Below are 21356 nucleotides of genomic sequence, written 5' to 3'. Positions count from 1 at the left end.
TCATTTACTTAAAAAAAAATACATCACTAGCTTTTCTAATCTTTTTGTATTCTATCTCTTTGTTTTCTTTTTATTTATTATACATATATATTAGCTATGTGATTTATTAATTATATGCCAAGTATTGAGTAAAATGCATGAATCGAAATTTGTTTCTCTTGCTTTTTGTGTAACAGCATTACTTACTGCATTTATTACCAATGCATCACACATTTTACATATATTTAATATTTTTACTGCATGGAAATCTGCATAACGTCTTTGCAATATTTCCTACCTAAGCATTTTACATAGACCTCCTACATTATCCCAAGTTCTGATATTTTTCTCAGTAAGAACCATTACATTCTTCCATGAAGTCACAAATAAATCATCAGTCATTTATTTGGATCCACTTTTTCTCCATCCTGATGTGCCTGGTCGGGCCCGTTTGTGTTTTGACGTGCGCTGGAGTCAGTGTTGTTTTCAGTTGAGCGTGTAGCACGTGGTTATTTTTGTTGAGCAGGTGTAGCGCTGGAGTCAGTGGCTGGCTGCCGGTCTGTGATGGATGCTCTGTGGCGGTCACTGTGCTCTAACGGGCCTCTGTTTGTCTTTCTGAGTCACAGCGCCGCAGACGTGGATGCATGTGTACATTTACGGACTTCTATATTTATTCTGTTCCTATTTTCAGTTCATCAGCTCTTATGGATGAGGCAGGTAAACCAGTGCAGTCACTGTTATTCACTAGAGACGACGCTTTTTTCGTGCTCTACCCCTTGATACAGTGAGAATTCAAGCTAGAAAAAGAAAATATTTAAAGGTCTAGTGTGTATTTTTTCTCCTACCTTAAATAAACTGTTTCTCTGAGAAGTGAAAACACTATGGCTTTCAGAATGTTGCTTTGTTTGTTTTAGATTCGTGTGCAGCCCGACACAGCAACACTTACAATAGCATGAGTTTAGGGCAGGATTATCTGTTTTTCTAACCAATGGCAGATGGGGGATTTGTTCAGAGAAACCTGTTTGGAAAACAACATTATTTCTGCAGTTTTGTTTGAAACTGAAGTCGCAGTTTCGCCTTTAAACCTAAAAGATCAAAACAAACATTTAAACCCGGTCTGTTTATTTTTTTATGTGTGTTTAAAAAACTAAATCCTTTTCTCTGAGTTATGTCATCTATCATTGCGCACATGTTGTGTTTAATTGTTTTCCTTTTTCACAAGCTTGCGACAAAAACTGAGAAATGTTAACAATAAACCATCCCCTCTCAACTCTGTTGTACCCAGAGTTAACTAAAATAAAAAATAAAATAAAAATAGTTTTCGATTCGTCATTGAAATAAAGCCGAAATAAAATAAAATATAAATGTGACATGAAAAACTTTTACATGAAAATGGCAACCGACTTAACTAAAATAAGTAAGTTGAAGTACTAAAATTACTAAAACTAAACTGAAAAAAAATAAGGCTCATAGAAATATAAAAAATAAATAAAAATATAATAAAATAATTCAATTTAATTTAATTGATTGACAATATGAAAATAAAAGATAATTCAAAACATACTAACAAAGTATATAAATAATACTAAAATAAGACTGGTTGTATGGAAGATAATAATAATAATAATAATAATAATCTATTCAATTTTATTTTAATAAAACTTCAAAACATTTCATTACATTTTAGAAGCAAGGGCATTTTCATGATATTTCTAATCTAATCAAGTAGTTTCTGATTTTCCTAATTAATGCTATTCTCAGCATTATATAATGTAGAAATGTAATGGGGGTTGAATAATCTGGTCTAAACCAAGACACAATTTGTCCCCTGTAAGAGCTTGCCGTGAAACTCGTATCCTTGTTTTGTTTTGCAGAAAGCTCAGTGTCAGAACAGGAAATGGAGTGCATAAGGTGGCACAGGGGATGAATAACAAGCCGTACTGACGGGAAATCTTCAGCTTTATGTGCCTTGATAAATGCCATTCCCGCTATGTATTTCCAGTTTAATTGAATTTTGATGGCTGTACGACTGTGTTTCTGTGGCCTCTCACCAGGGTCGTGTCGCTGGGTCTCTCTCTCTCAGCTAAAGCTAGAAAGTGAAGTAATTCTGTGGGTTTCCTTCTTTAGATAAAGTGTGAAGTAGATGGTTTGTGGTGAGTTGGTAGATTGAGGCTAGATCTATCTCCAGTCATAAGTCATTTTTTTTTGTAATTGATACATCATCTTTTATACATTATCTGAAATTATTATGTAAAAGGCAATATATTGTAAATGTTTTTATTTATAGGTTATATTTATATGAACAGTCTCTCGTATGTTTTTATAAAAAGTAATGTTTACAACACAGTCTGGGACAAGAATTATACGTTTGAAACTTTTCCCACAATTAGGCAAGTGCAAAACAAAACAAAAACTTTAGGCTCTTTCTTTTATTTTAGTTGCTCTTTAATCTTCTGTGTGCCTGTGGAGCCTGTTATTGATATTGAGTGTCAGAGGAAATAGAATCTGAGGCTTGTAATGTGCATTTCATGTCCGTTTTTGATGAATCTGTTTATCGGCTCTGTAATGAACACCAGGTATGGTTGGTTAGTCAAATTATTGAGCATTATTAACCTTGGATGAAATTCACAAAGCACGGAAAAAACTGATGTAACATGCAAGAAAATTACAACTGGGGATAAAAGGTTCGATAATGATTACGATCTCAATACCACCCGGGTGAGCGGCCAGAATGCATATATATACGTTTAAGGCCTTTTACTGGCTTTTAAAGGAGGGAGGCTTTTTAAAACGGTTAGGAAGGCCTGAATGTGAACTCAAGTGGGGTTTATGGATCACTTCGCTTTTACTGTTTTTCCAAGAGCGGAGATATTAAAGTTGCATGACGACTCTTTGCTCTCTCTTTAACAATGGCAGTGATGGAATTAACGGCGCTCCTGCTCGGCTATCGGGGGCCGGGAGGCTGGCGTGAGGGGGATGCCGTGGGGACGCCGTGACCGTTGCAAACCTGCGGCACGATGAAAAATGATGTTGGGATTTAGCTGAGGCCACTTGGGGGTCAAAGACGAAGTACGTGAGGGAAGGGCAGCAGAGGGCAGCCGGGGGCAAAAGCAGCGGGGGTAATAGAACGGCATGGGGCTGGTCAGGTGGAACTCTGCTCCTCAGACTCCTGTAATTACAAACCATACATTTCACTTTGGGCCGTGACAACGTCTCCCCCAATCCCAAATGAAGATGGGGGGTTATTAATGGCGGAAATTAAGGCTCCCTGCACACTGATGGAAGCGCCACACTTCTCGTTTTAACCCCAAAATATATGTTTCACCTCACCTGCTGTCTCTAGCCCCGCCCCCTGAGATGCTTCATGACCATATATGGTCATTAGGCCTGCCATTGGTCTGATAAACTGGTAGCCCCACCCCAAACTCACACATTTGTTGAGCCAGAAGTCGAATAAGTCAAATCAAGCCGAGCAATAATTTGATGGCTCCAAAAGTGTCTTCAAGAAGTGGTATTGGGACATAACATCAGCTTAATTTGAACTTTGGTCACCTAAATTTTTTTGGGCACCACTGCGCAATATATCCACAAATATGTGCATTCCCTGTCAGGCTATGTCTTTCAGTGTTCTCTGATTCATTAGGATCTAGTGCAGGACAAAGCCATTGTGCAGTATTGGGTGCACATGTTCCCGAAAATTTGAGCTGTAGTGCTCATGTGGATGATTCAGGTTCGAGTCCAGCCTGCAGAATTTCCCAATTCCATTCCATCCCTGTCCCTTGCTGTGTCTCTTTTTGCAGGCTGCACCCTCTGGAGGTCGCATTGGTCAGCCGCATATGTCATTGAGGCTGCGTCATTTTAGAAAAGTAAGCAATATGTTGAAACGAATTAAATTTAATTAATTAAATTTCGCCTCATGCGGAATAACAGTCAATTTTATAATATTTACTTTTCTGAAATGAGACATCTTCAAAGACGTGTGTGGGTTACAAATGCAACCTCTGGAGGGCGCAGCCTTCAAAATGAGGCATAGCTACTCTTTCCAACATTTTCTTGTCCTTTCAGTGGTCAGATAAACTGTTAAACACTTAAACACTTTCTCCATCTTTTTTTTCTCTTTCCACAGCAATTTGGTGTCTGCTCTTCACTATAAATCTGTCTATTAATGCAGAGTAAGCCATAAAACAAAAATGCTTCTCTGACTAACAGTTAGCCACATTAACAAATGCACACTTTTTAAAAAATGTGTGTTGTTGTTATGATTATATAAAAATATAATCCATTATGTAATAATGTTTGGATATTTATATAGCCACATATTGCATTGTTAAACACTGAGGAGATGCTATATTCTAGATACTATATACCAGGGTTCCTCAAATCATGCCCTGGAGGGCCAATGCGCTGCAGAGTTTAGCTCCAACCCTGATCAAAGTCACTTATCTGTGATTTTCTAATGATCCCGAAGACATCGATTAGCATGCTCAGGTGTGTTTGATTAGGGTTAGAGCTAAACTCTGCAGGAAAGTGGATCTCGTGGGCCAGATTTGAGGATCCCTGCTATATACTATAATCTAGTGCAGGACAGAGCAATGGTGCAGTGTTTAGCCAATGTACTCCTGAAATTTTGAGCTGTGGTGCTCGTGTGGATGATTCAGGTTCAATTCTGGCCTGCAACATTTACAAATCCCACTTTCTCCCTCTTTTTTCTGTTCAAAACAATTTGATGTGCATTCTGCACTGTGAATCTGTCTAATAAAGCAGAAAAAAAACCTGTTAAAATAACTATGGAGGACATAAGTCCGAGTGATGAAAAAGAATATCAACGAGAATCATGTTGTCGAATTAGAGTGTTAATCTGTCCGCTCTTTGTGTTTGTCTTGGATTATTGCCCCATCCTTCGCTCTAAAATGCACATGTCCACTAGAGATCAGGATGTGACCTGCAGAAGAACTTAGCAAAACAATAAAACCATGAACTGACCCAGAGGTCACCTCTGGAACATCCCGTCTTCATGGCATCCACACAATGCGTTATACGCCGAAGCGCGATCTTTAAGGTTAGAGGGTTTGTTCAGATCACTGACCCTCAGCATGAACAATATTATGCTTGTTTAAGCAAACATCAGTAAAATTCAATGCAGTGATCATATTACTTACTGACAGCCATTTTTTTTTTTTCAATGAAGTGTCATGCTAATTTAGCTGGATTTCTCCCCCAACACGTGCAGGGTCTCACTGCCTCTCTTTGACGAACAAGCGGAGTCATTACGTCCAAATTAATGTCAAGCCCCTCTTATTTTCCATAAATAATACATGGCGGGTCGCTGTTGTCGTTAAACATGTTCTAATTTGTTCTCCATTACAAAAAACAACAGTGTTGATTAATTCACACTTCAAGCTGAACAACCGCCACGATTTTTACAAGGTGACTGCGAGTTGCTCTTTTGATCAACGCTAATGCGACACTTTTTTCATTAATGCGACAATGAAAGCGCAGTGCTTAATTGTCATATTATGGATTTGCTAGTAAATCGGTATTTTGTTTGGTGGTTTGCTGGCAGGAAAGGCATTTAAATTCTCCCGTCTCTTGTTTGTATTTTGGTGTCTGTTTCTCGGGAAGGAAGCCCCTTGTGCAGATACACACGGCGTTCTCCATTACTCCTAATAAGGTGTCATAAAATTGAATTCCATGCTTGGTTTGTCAGAGAGGAGTTCTTATCCTACTCCAATTTTGAGTTTTAATGGGTAATACTCCTTAGCTCTCTCCTCACAATTAGGTCTCCTAGTTACCTTTTAATGAAAATCAGATTAAAACATAATCTAATTAAAGTTCATTTTAATCCACGCTATCGTCCCAACTGTCTGTGGCTCGGAATCATGCCGGCACACTGTCAAACTCGGTTAGTTTTCATAGAAGAGGAAGGCCAGACTATCAATCAAGGGTTTTTACATATGTATGTGTGTTGGAAAACTCGTATGAAGTGCATTTCCGATCCCATTCCCTCTCTCTCTTTTTCAGTCCAGGGTAAATCTCATGAACACACACCTGTTCACATTCCACTTCAAAATCAGAAGGAAATAAAATTATATGCAGTATAGATTTAAACTCTATTTAGGCTTAAAGTCTAATTGTTGTACCATTAAGAGATTTTTCAGTGTGTTATTTGAGCCCATTTCCACCTTTCATATTACTGTAAATCTTACATATTTTTGTAAGTTTTTTTAAATGCATTTATTTTCTACATTTTAATTATTCTTGTTATATTGTCATTACATCATGGATTTATTTATTCATTTATTTGTTTGTTCATGCAGAGTAGCATATGCTTTTTCAATTACCATGAGTTGCTTTGTCTTGCTAAATTAGATTTTTATGGTTTTGCATAAATGAACAAAGATATAATAAAATAATAATAAAAATACCTGCATTCATACATACATACACACACACATACTTACATACAGTACACACATAAAACAAAAAAGAATCAATTAAAGACATTAAACATGCTGTCATAATATATTAATATTTCACAAGCCATTAATCACAGAACTATAGTAATATGTATTTATTTATTTAGACAAAGCCACTCACAGTCACTAAAACAAAATATGCTGAAGCATTTTATGCCTACTCTAAATAAATCAATCGGTCAATCAATCATTCATAAAACTGGTAATATTTACAGTAATACACAGAAACTTACTTTAGAATTTTTTTCTTTATTAAAGTAAATAGAACATTTGATTGTTTATTCCACAAATAATGTAACAATGAAATTGAAAATTTAAATTCTGGCTCTAATAATGGCCTCAAAATAGGCTTTGTTGATTTATGCAAATCTGATCTTATTTCTTTATTTTAATTTAGGGGTGAAATATAAGCCAGCAATGTTTAGGTTTTGTGAGGTTCGCGCTCCTTTCCTGTGCATAAAAATAAAAAGGGCCAAAATCATTTAAAATGATTGCTGGATCTGTTTTGGTCTTTGGGAATGAATGGTGCAGGCCTCCCATCATGAGTGAACTTAAGGGGAAAAAGTGAAGCGAAAAAATACTCTGACATGCATGCAAGTGTCACTCACAATCAGTGACAGCTGTCAACTTTCATATCCACTGATACCCATAATTCCCAGCATTGGAGATGGTTCACAGAGCGATGGAGTCATGCCTCTCTGTTTGAGCCGTGTTGGCCTGTCAGGTCTTTTCTGAGCCATGACAGTGTAATATGTTTTACAAGCAGAATGGCCAAGGGTTATTTCACAGTCAGAAAGAGCAGGCAGGCCAGCCAGTAAAGCGCCGCTGCACGGGGGAACAGCCATGCGGCGACGCAGCACATTTAGTCCACCTGCTAGCTGCTGCCACACTTAGACGAACGTTTGAGCTCCCGCGTGTCAAGGGAAAAGTGCAAAGGCCAATTTATTTCTGTTTTTGTGTCTGGTTTACATTAATAGGAGATTACGACAAAAGTAGCTTGCAAAGAGAGCGCATATCTCTTAGCGTTTTCAGCCAGTTTGCTGTAATTAAACTCTGGTTTTAATGAGCAAATTTGGCTGGCAGAAATACAAACATGCATCTGAGGATTATTGGTTAAAAAAAGCCACAAAGCTCAAAAGTCTTGCCGACAGGACAGCAGTTTCCTTCACCTTGGTGTCGTGGGACACTGCAAATTTAGAGATTTGACCTTTGTGTCCTTCGTATGATGGCAAAATAGACCGTTCGCCCCATCTGAAATTCCCTCAGATTTTTTAAACTTTATTATTAATGTCGGACCTGCAAACTCGAGCCATTGTATGATGGCAAAATAGACCGTTCGCCCCATCTGAAATTCCCTCAGATTTTTTTAACTTGATTATTCATGTCGGACCTGCAAACTCGAGCCATTGTTATGAACTTGAGGCTTTTTCTCGCAGCATCTATTCTGAGACACGTGTACCTTTATGACTGGTGCCCACTCCGGGTAATAAAGTGCTGATGCCAGCTTAAGAGAAACTTTAAACATACTTGGTGTAATCAAAGACACAATGCAAAACGACAGGTCAGCAAAACCAGCCAAAACAATACCCCAAGTCCCCCCTAAATATAACCTTTTTCGGTGAGGCAAATGTTTTGTGTTTCTGCCTTCCCATACGTATATATTTAGATCATTGTTTCTACCTTTCGGGTTTGACTGACCCATTTAGAGTGGCGATTTCGAAAATTAATTTGAGAAACTGATATGAGGCAACCATCAGAGCAATTTCTAAATGAGGCCAAAATATCTTTTACGCTTTGTGATGAAGCGTCTTATCACATTAGCTTTGAAGTTCTTTAAGATCATGGGTTTTGCAAGGAAGTTGATATATAAAAGACTTTAGTCCCCCTTTAATGATTTATTCTTTGTTATTTTTGTTACTTTTTCTTAATCCATGCTTTTTTCTGCTCTGTTTTCCAGTACAAGCAAAAAAAATAAAAAATACAAAAAAAAATATATTGCACAAGATATTAAGACCTGTATCAGAGAATATATATTTTTAACTATGTTAATTTTTTTCTTTACCCCTATGTTTTTTATTTAAATTATAAATCTTAAGTATTTGGTGGGGCTTATGCTTCAAACAAGAGGAAGATAATTAGCTAATGAGGTAAGAAAACTAAACTTGATTCAAGTTACAGTATATTTTTTTGAGAATAAGTTATATAATCTCACACGGTTTTGCTTTTCAAGTAAATTAATTTAATTATGGATATTTATTTTTTTTAAACTGGAAAAAGATAAATACAGTTTTATAAAAATATTTTAGCATTGTAAATGTCTTTTACAATAGACATTTTTGTTTTCTGTCATAGAGGTGCCTCAAGGTCTTGTCCTGGGTCCGGTTTTATTTAATTATCCTTACTGAAGCTATTGGAGTTTCTGTGCCAATTTGATAATTTTTATCACTTGAAAATTGACTTGATTGAGTTTTATAAGAGCCTTTGGCTTTCTGTCTGAAGGGGAATGAATCCAAGATATAGGACCCATGCACCCTTTGCTCGGATTCAGCTGCTGCAAATAACTTATCGTAGTCAAGTGACTTATCTTAATCATTTTATTTCTCTCTTCCACCATCCCTTGTCTACCCACCCACACCCTATCTGCAGGTTTTGAGACTGCCCGATCTTTCGCTCTTCATGGTGCTCATGTGATCTTAGCATGCCGAAACCAAAGTCGTGCCAGTAAAGCAGTAAGTCTGATCATGGAAGAATGGGTGAGTAAGAACACACACACACACACACACACACACACACTCTGACTCCTTCTGCAGTGGGACGTCATCCCGTGTGACCTTTACATTTCATAAATCACATTTTGTGTAGCTGGCATCTCTGCCTTCTCATGAGTCACACGATTAGGTGGAGCTTTGAGTCATTAGCGCTCTTCCAAATCCTAGTGAGCTGCCTCACTGTCTACTTCCTACATAGTTAGCTGCCGTCTATGGCAGCATCCTAACTGACATGTAACCTCATATGTAATCTCAGCTGATATGAGCTGAAATGTTCTTCATAGGTAGCAACTCTTTGCATTCCACACAAATAGCACTGCTCGGAAATTAGTGTTGTCAAAAGTACTGGCCGCGATACCAGTTGGTACTGAAATTTTTTGCGAAGATTTGAGCGCTGTTGAGCAGATTCTTACACAGCACTGATTGGTCATTGTGTTCACGCGCTCAACAGATATGTCTGTGATTGGCTTAAATGATCATCGCTTCACGCTCTTCACCGAGCGTTTACACAGGTCCACACGCGAGTGTCTGAAAGTCGCATCTATCAGCTGATCCGTCACTGTCAGCGAATCCCTAATATATCTGCACATTGACAGATCCGCTAACAGACGCATTTGACTTTTGCATTTGCATTATTTTGACTATGCATTATTTGAAACAGTCTTACTCTTTCTAGATTTTTTTCTCCTTAAAAGAAAACAATATTTTGCGTTGTTATGCTTTTCTCATATTTTTTTTTTTGCCAGGAGTGTGTTTTAATTAAATTTTATTTACTGTCATTAAACAATTTTTCTCTAGTCTATGCTATTGCTGATGAAATCCAAATATTATTCGTTATTGTTTTTTTGGCAGTAATGAATAACTGATTGATTGCTTATCAGATTGCATATCATGTCTATAATTCATCTTTGCTTAATTTTTTCACTAAGTTTGTTGCAGTGGATTCTGGGAGAGCATTTTTGCCGTACTTTTTGAAATGTTGAATCGCATTTCATAACGCGGTGCTAGTTCATTTGCTTTGACGCATTGGATACTATAGCGGATATTAGCATCAACTGCTGTCATTATAGAACAACAAAATCCTAGCATATTGTAAGCTGATAAATATTTCCATTTGATGGTTCAAACTTTACAAGGACAGTTCATAACAAAGACAATAACTATAATGATAACTGTTAGCCTAAGTTTTAATAATCATTCTAATTCTGTCAGATAGAAAATTCCACACTAAAACTATAACAATAAATACACAGAAGAAAAAAAAAATTGGTGAGGCGTATGCTTGAAACAAGATAATGATTATTTACTAATGAAAAACTTAACTTAATTAAAGATTTTTTCAGAGACAAAGTCATATCTTACAAGGTTTTGCTTTTCAAGTAAATTTAAGGATATTTAGATTGTTTTTTTCTAGGAAAAAAAATACAGATTAATACAATTATTTTTAACAGTGTAAATGTCTTTACAATAGGTGTTTTTGTTTCCTGTCATAGATGTGCCACAAGGTATTGTCCTGGGTCCGGTTTTATTTTATTATCATTACTGAAACTATTGAAGTTTCTATCTATTTTCACCACTTAAATAGGGACTTGATTTAGTATTAAAGGGATAAAGTTTTAATAATCATTCCAATCCTTCAAGAATAGGGAAGTCCACACTACAACTATAACGATAACAACAGAGAAGAACAATATCATTAGAGTCACCCTCAGATGATTTTTTCCCCAGTTGATGACTTATAAGAACAATGACAACCAATAAAAACTAAAAATATATAAAAATAAAAAATATAGTTATCTTTATTGTCATTATTGTTCTTGGTGTGAACTGGTCTTAACAGTAGCACGTCCCTTTGTTAACGGCGCAGTAACTTAAGCATGCTTGTTAAGTATGTTTAATGGAATTACGTTGGTCAAGCATTTATATCTGTGTTTTTGTAAAATATGTTTCTGGCCATAATTGTCTGCTCTTTGTCTAGAACTTCTGGTAAACATCCTTAATTTAAGTAAAAAATTGCTGCTCTTGTAGAAGACTTTTAACATCAAAAAGAAAACGTAAAATCTCAAACGTCTCCTAAAGATCCCCTAGCTTTCAACTCCTCTTTTAATTTCCCACTTTTACAGTCTAATTCTTAATTAATATTCATCTCGTCTTGAAGTCGTGTGGCAGGGTTTTTGCCCGTGGCTCTGTGCTTGCAGCCCGAGCTGAGACCGATCTCTCTGATAGCCTCCATTATTAGCAGGAGGAGGGCGCATGTTTCTGGCCATAATTGTCTGCTCTTTGTCTAGAACTTCTGGTAAACATCCTTAATTTAAGTAAAAAATTGCTGCTCTTGTAGAAGACTTTTAACATCAAAAAGAAAACGTAAAATCTCAAACGTCTCCTAAAGATCCCCTAGCTTTCAACTACTCTTTTAATTTCCCACTTTTACAGTCTAATTCTTAATTAATATTCATCTCGTCTTGAAGTCGCGTGGCAGGGGTTTTGCCCGTGGCTCTGTGCTTGCAGCCCGAGCTGAGACCGATCTCTCTGATAGCCTCCATTATTAGCAGGAGGGGGGCGCGAGGGCCGTCTGATAATTAACTTTGATTATTGCACTAATATTGTGGCGCTCTTGACACTTCCCCCAGATTTATGAGTGTGAGAAAATAAACAAATGAAATGTAGGTGCTGGAGCAGAAAGAATAAGCTATTACGAGGTGCCGTAATTACAGCCATCCTGAGACTTGGAATTAGTTGATTAATTACAGGATGCCAATGGATTACAGGGGAATGTAAAGTGTTTTAAAGCAGTGGCGATATCTAATTGAACAAAGCCCCCTCTCGATGGCAGATAATTCCGCAGCCCCGACAGCTTCAAATCACGGCGTGTTTTAATAAATGTAGCAGCTCTGCTCTGAGGCATTTTACAAGCGTGCTGCAATCCGCCAGCGGAGAAACGGTGCGGAGACATCCGCAGAATCCTTTAATAATCAGAGTTATTAAAGAACATTTAAATATTAAGGCAAATTACCTGGCAAAAAAAGCCGGATGATCTGATTAATGTTTACCGACACCTTGCTGGGATTTTTAATTTTTCATTCTCTAACAATTATTGCAAAACATTTGAATTTAATCCTCCAAATATGAGCCCTCACGACTCTTCTTGTGAGAAATGAGGAAAGTAATACCAGAAGATGGCTTGATCAAGTTAAGATTTTCATATTCTGATTAAAAAATATTGAATTTGATTTGACTCCTAAATCGCAGGTGCTGCGGGATGAGTAATGGAAGGTATGATATCGGAATAAATCTCATCGACGGGAAATGCATACTTACACCTCAGGAATGATATTAATAGATCCGGGGAAGGACAGGACAAGGAAATTAATCGTTAAAATGATGAATGCACTCTCCGTGTCTTCCCACGCTCTCACGCTGAGGTTATTTTGATAAAGATGTATGTTTTGGACTCTACAGAATGAAGGGTCATCGCATCTACTTCCGAGGTCGCTTGGAAAGCCGTACGGGCTTGCAGAGGAGCAAGGGAAGAATTAGTGAAGAGAATTAGCATTGAAAATCCAGAGTCAAATCCTGCAGTGTATCACATGCAGTACAATGATCCTGTCAAGAAAGTCCATAAGTGATTCTTGAGGCATGGGTCAAATATGCTGCAGAACTGTAGGATTAAAAATTGGGTATAAAGGATTTATTTGAGGTAAATCTGTTAAACATGTTCAGAGGTGTTTCAGTTTAAAGTCGACCTTGTGCTTCTTGTAATTTCACCCTTTCACCCTAACTCACTTCATAATTTAATTAATAAAAAAATGTTTTATACATCGAGTTTTAAATCTAGCATTCACTTGAGAATGCTGCAAGAGTAATTTATTGATACAACCTTCATAGATGTATCAGATATTTCCATCTTTGTATGGATTATATATATATATATATATATATATATGTACATATATAATATATATATATATATATATATAAATAATAAATAAATAAATAAATAAAAAATTTAAATATTATAAATGTTTTTGCAACTTCCATGATATAGTTATGTATGGTAACATAATATTTTTTTTAATTATAATTTTTTTACTTATGTAATTGAATTATATTTGAATTATTTTTAAATAATTAATGATAAAGCAATAACAAATCATAAAAAAGAGAAGACACACAGTGCACTTATGTAATTCTTCATTTTTGCAACTTTTCTAATAGTAGTAGTAATAATACTAATACTAATAATTTGTATATTTGTTTAGTGATATAAGTGTGTGTGTGTGTGTGTGTGTGTGTATTTATTTATTTATGTTTAAAATTGTAATAATATAATATTGTATTGTTTAATATATAGTGTTTAATGTATACTAATATAGTATTTTTGATTATATTTAATTACATTTTAATTATATTTTTATTTATTTGTAAAATAAAAAAACAAAAAAATCAGAAAAAAATGTAACGACGCTGAATGCACTTACATAATCCTTTATTTTTGGACTTCTTTACTAATAGTAGTAGTAGTAATAATAATAAAATGTATTTTTTACAACTACTGTATATGTTTAGTGACAAATATACATATTACATCACATAATAATACATTCTCTCTCTAGCTATCTTTCTATAGAGACAGAGAGAGAGAGCAACAAAATATTTTTCTTTAATATGTTTAGTTGAATTTTAATAAGTGCAGAGTGTACTGACACTCTGCAGCTATTTAGTCCTCTATCCTTGATTTTTTTTTCTTTTGCATTTTTTAAATGTTTTCTGCAAGTGTTGTGACATAGGCCCCTTGTGAAACGCAGCTCCGTCTGCTAATGTCATTTCCTGTGCTGAAACATTGCTGATTGTCCTGAGAGAAACAATGGTTTATTTAAAGAGGAGGTCAGGTTGCTCTGCAGATCTCGGTGTTCGTGTGAGCAAGCTTACTAATCACACCGTAAATGCCTTCATCTTCCCATCTTCAGTAATCACAGCAGCAAACGCGCAGAAAAGCGTGGAGTCACGCTGAATCAGCATTCTGCTTCTCCTCGCTTGCTTTAACCCCTCGGCCGGGAACCCATCCATCTCCGCTTCCCAGATCCTCCGGACTTATCCGTGGACAGAGGTGTCGAGGGTTGTCCAAGCATCATCTGAAGGTCAAAGCAAGTTGTGAGGTGGGGGGGGCCCGTTTTCAGGGTCACCGGCTCAGTTCTTCACCTCTCATTGCGGTGCGCTGTTGATAAAGACGTATTTGTCAGAAGACGACTAACTGAACTCGGAACTGTAAATCTCAGATAAGCTCATGTATGTTCAGATTCTTAGAAGCGCAGACGTTTAAGGAAGACTGAATATTTGTAATATGAGCGAGTTTTACAGTAAGAAGCACACTGGTGGTGTTTATGGGGTTGAGCGGGTGGAGGTTTATGGTGTGCGATGGGGCCACAGTAAAGGCAGACAGGAATCAAACAGCAGATGTGCAGCAGAGCAAATAAAAACAGCCCTTCTGGCTCGTACAGTTCTGTTGACTTAGTGTGTGCTTTTCATTCATTGATCAGACAGTGTCTTCTGAAATAAATGTTATAATATGTAAAAAAAATCTCCTCAATCTAAAATAACCTGCATGGACCACTTATTTATTTATGTATGCATGTATGTATGTATGTATGTATGTATGTATGTAAATAAGTAAGTAAATAAGTAAGTAAATAAGTAAATAAGTAAGTAAATAAGTAAATAAGTAAGTAAATAAGTAAGTCAATAAGTAAATAAGTCAATAAGTAAATAAGTCAATAAGTAAATAAGTAAGTAAATAAGTCAATAAGTAAATAAGTAAGTAAATAAATAAGTCAATAAGTAAATAAATAAGTCAATAAGTAAATAAATAAGTAAATAAATAAGTCAATAAACAAATAAGTAATAAGTCAGTAAATAAGTCAGTAAATAAGTAAATAAATAAGTAAATAAAAATACAACTTGAAGCACCTCAAAAGCTGTCTTTTTGCACTGCAGATTACCATAATAATCACAATAAACTCAACTATTATTTTTCATTTTTTATTTGAAAAGATAGTAACAGATTCACACACAAAAAAAGAAGTAAGTAAAGGAATTTCTTACGATTCTAAGGAGTTTTTAAGAATGCAGTTTTTTTTTAATTTGTGTGTAATTGTAATTTCTGGAAACTTCTTAAAAATATATTCTTAAGAACACTTCTTTTTTTTTTAAGAAGAAAATCACAGATTTTGTATGGCGCTGACTTGCTGGTCAACTTGAAGCACCTCAAAAGCTGTCTTTTTGCACTGCAGATTACCATAATAATCACAATAAACTCAACTATTATTTTTCATTTTTTATTTGAAAAGATAGTAACAGATTCACACACAAAAAAAGAAGTAAGCTAAGGAATTTCTTACGATTCTAAGGAGTTCATAAGAATGCAAGTTTTTAATTGCATTTAATTGCAATTTCTGAAAATTTCCACCACAAAAAACGTCTTTTTGCTCGCAGATTACCATAATAATCACAATAAACTCACAACTATGCTTTTAAGATAGTAACAGATTCGTGAAAATCTTAAGAAAAAAGTTAAGAAATTGAATAAGATCAATTCTAAGGAATTGTAAAAATCAGTATTTTGAATTTCAGTTCTTGAAAGATTCTTAAGATGTTCTCAAATATATAAAAAAAAAAATCCTTTAGAAGGTTTTGACAGGCTGCCGTTTTACTCGTCATAAGACGAATTTTAATACTGAATTAAGTTTTGTCTTTAGAATAATCTTAAGGAACAAGAAAAGAACATTCTTAAATGTTTTTGAGAATACAAAACGTTCTTAACTTTATTCAAGTTAGAATATAGGAATAGCATATCAGTGAAGAATTTTATTCTTAAGAATGTTTTGTGAATCCGTCCCGTAGTTAGTAGTTTTTTGTTAGATATTTTGTTTCTTTTTACCTTAAAACCTACTGATTTTGCTTGAAGTCAAATGCATTGATGGCTAATGATGAAAGTTGTGTTGGCATATATTGTAGTCGAGTACTTGAGAATGTTGTGCTTATGGGTCGAGTCCATGCTTAATTTTCTTGATTGTCTATAAGATTCTGCTGATCTTTGATTCATGATCCCGGGAGAGAGGTTTAATAGAGCCCCAGGAGGGATTGTCTTCAGATCAAGGCCTGTCTAATGTCCAGCAGAATAACTTAACCACTTTTTCCCATTTAAGAGCATTAGCCGCACTTTTTTCATCCTTGTGTCAAAATGGTAATGAGGTACTTTGTAATCATGTTAATTGCCTACCTAGCTTCGTGTTAGCATGTGTTCATTGTTTCCGTGAAACAGTATTTACAATCAAGATGAAAATTAACCCACGGCGCGTCGGCTGAAGATGCGCTGTGTTGTGTTGTTAGGGTGAGCTCTGGAACCAATTAGGGCAGGTCCTCTTCTCCACTGAGGGTTGATGGAAGGAAAGCTCAACCTTGTAAAAAGCGTATTAACATTGCGGCGGATAGACAGGTCTTTGTAATTAGATAACTGACTGTGTTTAGACTTCACGGTCTTCAGACCTTGTTTAGTAAATGCAGTCCGCTCCTGTCATTTTGGGCGCTAGTACTGAATAAACCAGGGGTAACTTAGTAAAAGTAACTATTCTACTAACTTGACTACATTTTCTCTTATTTGTAGCATTTGCTTTGGTCCGTTTGGACAGTTCATTCAAGGAATAGTTCACCCAAAAATGAATATTTGCTGACCGTTTACTCACCCTCAGCTCATCCAAGATGTCGATGAGTTTGTTTCTTCATCAGATTTGGAGAAATGTAGCATTACATCACTTGCTCAACAATGGATGCTCTGCAGTGAATGGGTGCCGTCAGAATGAGAGTCCAAACAGCTGATAAAAACATCACAATAATCCACAAGTAATCCACACCACTCCAGTCCATCAATTAATGTCTTGTGAAAAGCTGTGTATTTATAAGAAACAAAGCCATCACTGAGGTGTTTTTTTTAACTTCAAACCTTTGTTTCCATCTAAAATACGAGTCTATTATCCATAATAACGCTTCCTCCAGTGAAAAACACTGTCAACAACCTCTCGCATCAAAAGCATACAGTATTTGTTTAGAACAGTTTTGGCTTGTAAAAGGTGCTTTATTTGTGCATATTTCTCTCCTGATTCAGACGAGACTACTTTTTCACTGGAGGAAGTGTTATTATAGATAGACGATTTGTTCAAGTTAAAAAAAAAAGTTTTAATAATAGATTTGTTTCTTACAGACATGCAGCTTTTCACTTCTCAAGATGTTAACTGATGGACTGGAGTGGTGTGGATTATTGTGATGTTTTTATCAGCTCTCATTCTGACGGCACCCATTCACTGCAGAGCATCCATTGCTGAGACACTGATGCAATGCTACATTTCTCCAAATCTGATGAAGAAACAAACTCATCTTGAATGAGCTGAGGGTGAGTACATATTTAGCACATTTTTGGGTGAACTATTCCTTTAACCGTATCAGAAATCTGATCTCTTTATGCACTCCAATTGGTAGTTGCATCACTGCTCAGTTGCATGAAGTTGAACTCACTGTCAGTGGTCGCTGTTGTCGCTCATGTCGGCGGAAATTGCCAGCTGATTGAACATTGTGACCAAGTCCTGCCCCACGTTTTTCTTTCTGATACTCCGTTTCTCTCAGATGTACCACACACTACAAAAGAAAACATGTTGTTACTTCCGTTTCATCGCAACTTTACAGTTTATTGTTGTCACTAAATGAGATGCTCACTTATTATGCTCGATTCAGTAATTATTGCTCTGATTGGAGAAGAATAAATTGTGTCTGATAAGTGTAATTGTAGTATAGCCAATTCGTTTTTGTAAGTGTTGCTTTGTCTGTAGGTTAACTACGTGGGGGAAAAAATATAAGAAACTTGTAGCACGGGAAACTACAGAGCTCCTCAAACATGGCCATAGATGATATGTCTCTTTGCAGACCTGTTTGCTTCTAATTGCTTTGTAGTTCATTTGAAGCTATGAGAATAAACATTGTTTGACAAAAATAATTCCGTATTTAGTCTGGTTTTTGGGTAAAGAGACAGAGAAAGTAAATATCATGGCTTTGAAGTGTTTAAAAACCAAAAACAACATGGGGAAACAGATGGACCAAAAAAGTGTATTTGTATCAGCAGAATTAGCTGCACAAAGACGGAGGCTAATTATGTTTACTTTGTGTATCCAAGTTATTTGCGAGATCTTGTAGTTCAGTCTTTTAGTCGTCCGTTTAACCTTTGATGATGTAACTGGAGGCTCCAGATCTCAGCGCTCTGACTCAAATATTGAACAGAAGATAATTGAGGTCAAATTCATGCACCTCGCTTAAGTGGAACGTGCAAAACAACAGCTAATCCGCGGCAAGAGGAGGATAACCAAAACAGGATCACGCACTGGTGTTTTCTCAGCCAGTTTTTTTTCCTTTCTCGGCCTGCTCTAGAAGCAGAGTGTGTTAGATTTGGAGCTGGAATTGTTTGGAGGAAGAGCCTGGGAGCATGTGTGTAGTAACGTCCCGTGTCATGCCGATGCATGGGGTTCGGGATGCTGGCCTTGATCAGGGGCGAAGGCTGGTGGATTTAAAGAGGAAGTGACATGTCTGGGATGCTGACCGAGAGTATTGCCGGGCACCCCGGGGCCGTGGGGCGCACTGCTCTTTTGAGAAGGGCTCCTTGAACCTGTTGTGTGAGTGCTTGTGTTTTAGGAGAATACACTAGATATAGTACACCACAAGTCAAGTTTGGAATAATCACGTCTCTTCTGCTCACCAAGGCTGCATTTATTTGATGGGGGAAAAAAATAATATAATAGTATAATTATGAAGCATTATTACAAGCTAATTTTCAGCATCATTACTCCAGTCTGCAGTGTCACATGGTCCTTCAGAAATCATTCTAATATCATTTGCTGCTCAATTATGATAAAATATTACTTGCTCGGTTGTTAATAATGGTTTTTATTATCATCATGTTTTTGCTTAATATTTGTGGATTTTTTTTTCTTCTTCCCAGGATTCTTTGAATAGAAAGAATTTGTTTGAATTATAAACCTTTTGGAACATTATAAAATGTCTTTACTGTAATTTTTGAGCAGTTTAACGAGTACTTGCGGAATAAAAGTATAAAAACGGAATAAAAATGATTTATTTCAAGTCTTGCCGTAAACCTTTGAATGAAAGTGTTTGACAGTTTCCACAAAATATAAAGCTGCCCAATTGTTTTGAACATTGATGGCAATAGGAAATGTTTCTTGAGCAGCAAAATCAGCAGAATTATTTCTGGAGGACCATGTGACACTGAAGACTGGAGTAATGATGCTGAAAATTCTGCTTTGATCACAAATTACATTTAGCAATATATTCAGTTATTTTAAATATTACTGTTTTACTGTATTTTTAATTTAATAAATGCAGCCTTGGTGAGCAGAAGAGACGTGTTTAACATTAAAAACTCCAGACTTACATATTTTCAGCATTGGCTTGATAAGGTATCATTGACTGGCTTTGAATTCATACTTTCGTAATATATACTGGATTACAATGAATTCATTCTCACTTAATGCTTCTATAAGAACAATCCATCCCAACCAAGCGTCTTAAAAAAGACCAAACTGTACCTGATAGTTTTACATGTGGCTCAGTCAGTCTCTTCCAGTCAAATGGGCCGCTCATGGTCAGAATAAGCTGCAGTGTCGAGTAACTCTGGCTCTGCAGTGAGTGCAGTGCAGTCGTCCTCTTCTAATGACTGCCAGTGGTCGAAGGTTAAAGAGTTCACTGCTTTTCACCTTGCTTTATTAACTTGCCTCTAAACCCTTCATCTGTTAGGTGCCAATGGGATTAATTAAAAGAGTTAGGCAAATAATTACGATGAAAAGTTCATTTTACTCGATTAAATGATGTGCCCTCTTTATTTAATTAGAAATATAACCTAGAATAGATCTAGAGCACTGAATCAAGACTGATTCAATGTCTCAATACATTTATCCCAAAGCTGCTGTTCAACCGTGAAACATCACTGTAGACCAGAATGCCATCTTACACAGTTTTAAAACATGACAATATGAAGGCAATGATATTAATATTAGGCAGTATTAATGAGCCTTTTAATGTAATAACTGATTATTTATTTATTTTTGCTATCTAGCTCAGAACATTGATTCGCAGCACAACAGATGTAAAATAAAAAGACGAAGATTGATAGAAAAAACACTGGTGGAAATGTGAAAGTAAGGCCCGGCTTCAAGTAAAGCAATTCTCCAACAGCATGAACGCACGTGTTTGTAATATACTCTGGGACTGAGCTTTACGGCTTCATTTTCTCAAGCGACTCGCATACATATTTAGCAGATTGTAAACATAGGGCCAAAGGAATGAGTAAAAAGCTCAATACATCACCCGTCTTACAAGATAATTCAGCTATCATTACAATGGCGTGGAGCAGGGCGGGAACTAGATTTAAAGCAACTTGTATTTTCACAGACTCATGAATCAGCCAGATTAGGAGGAGGATTAATTTAAGAAGTGCTAGGCTCTCTGTTTGATAGAAAGAAGAGAATGTTATGAGAGAAACTAGAACTGGGGTTTTCTATAACAAGCACATCTGCATTTTTTTAACTGGTATTAAATGTGCATGATTCAGGTTTTTTCTCTCATGTATAATTATATTTTGTAGGGCTGTCATTAATAGTGTGTTTATTTTAGTGTTATGTAATTATAAAACAAAAATCTGAATCTATCTATGGTGTATATGTATGGTTTATATAATATGGTTTTAAGTGATTACCTCCAACATTCAAACCTATCACTACATGTAAATTGTACATTCTTAACTGGAATTGCATGGGTTTCATGTCACTTAAACCATTAAACCATTAAATTTATTATTATTATTATTATTTTTTTTTAATAAATCATTAATTTATATAAAACTGAAGAAAAATATAACTGAAATATTAGATTTAAAAAGCAAATTTAAATACAAATTAGAAATGTTACCTTAAGTTTGTCTTAAGTCTTAAGTGCATCAGTGTTGCATCAGTTGCATGAATGCATCAGGTTTAATTAGTACTAAAATTACTAAAACTAAATCTGAAATAAAAATAAATTAAAG

At 35.9% G+C, this 21356-nt stretch overlaps 1 protein-coding gene across 3 annotated transcripts in view; it reads left to right on the top strand.

The window, feature by feature from the left end:
• LOC107742620 (WW domain-containing oxidoreductase-like) overlaps positions 1-21356 on the top strand; it is a 236604-nt gene that overhangs the window by 9684 nt on the left and 205564 nt on the right. For all 3 annotated transcript variants that reach the window (XM_016555664.1, XM_016555666.1, XM_016555665.1), the window contains exon 4: positions 9102-9208. In XM_016555664.1, coding sequence (XP_016411150.1) covers positions 9102-9208 — 107 coding nt within the window. The remainder of the gene's footprint in view (positions 1-9101; positions 9209-21356) is intronic.

This window comes from Sinocyclocheilus rhinocerous, unplaced genomic scaffold, assembly GCF_001515625.1.
Source record: "Sinocyclocheilus rhinocerous isolate Xijiao unplaced genomic scaffold, SAMN03320098_v1.1 scaffold1398, whole genome shotgun sequence".
Taxonomy (NCBI): Eukaryota; Metazoa; Chordata; class Actinopteri; order Cypriniformes; family Cyprinidae; genus Sinocyclocheilus; species Sinocyclocheilus rhinocerous.
This window is presented reverse-complemented; position numbering and strand designations above follow the sequence as displayed.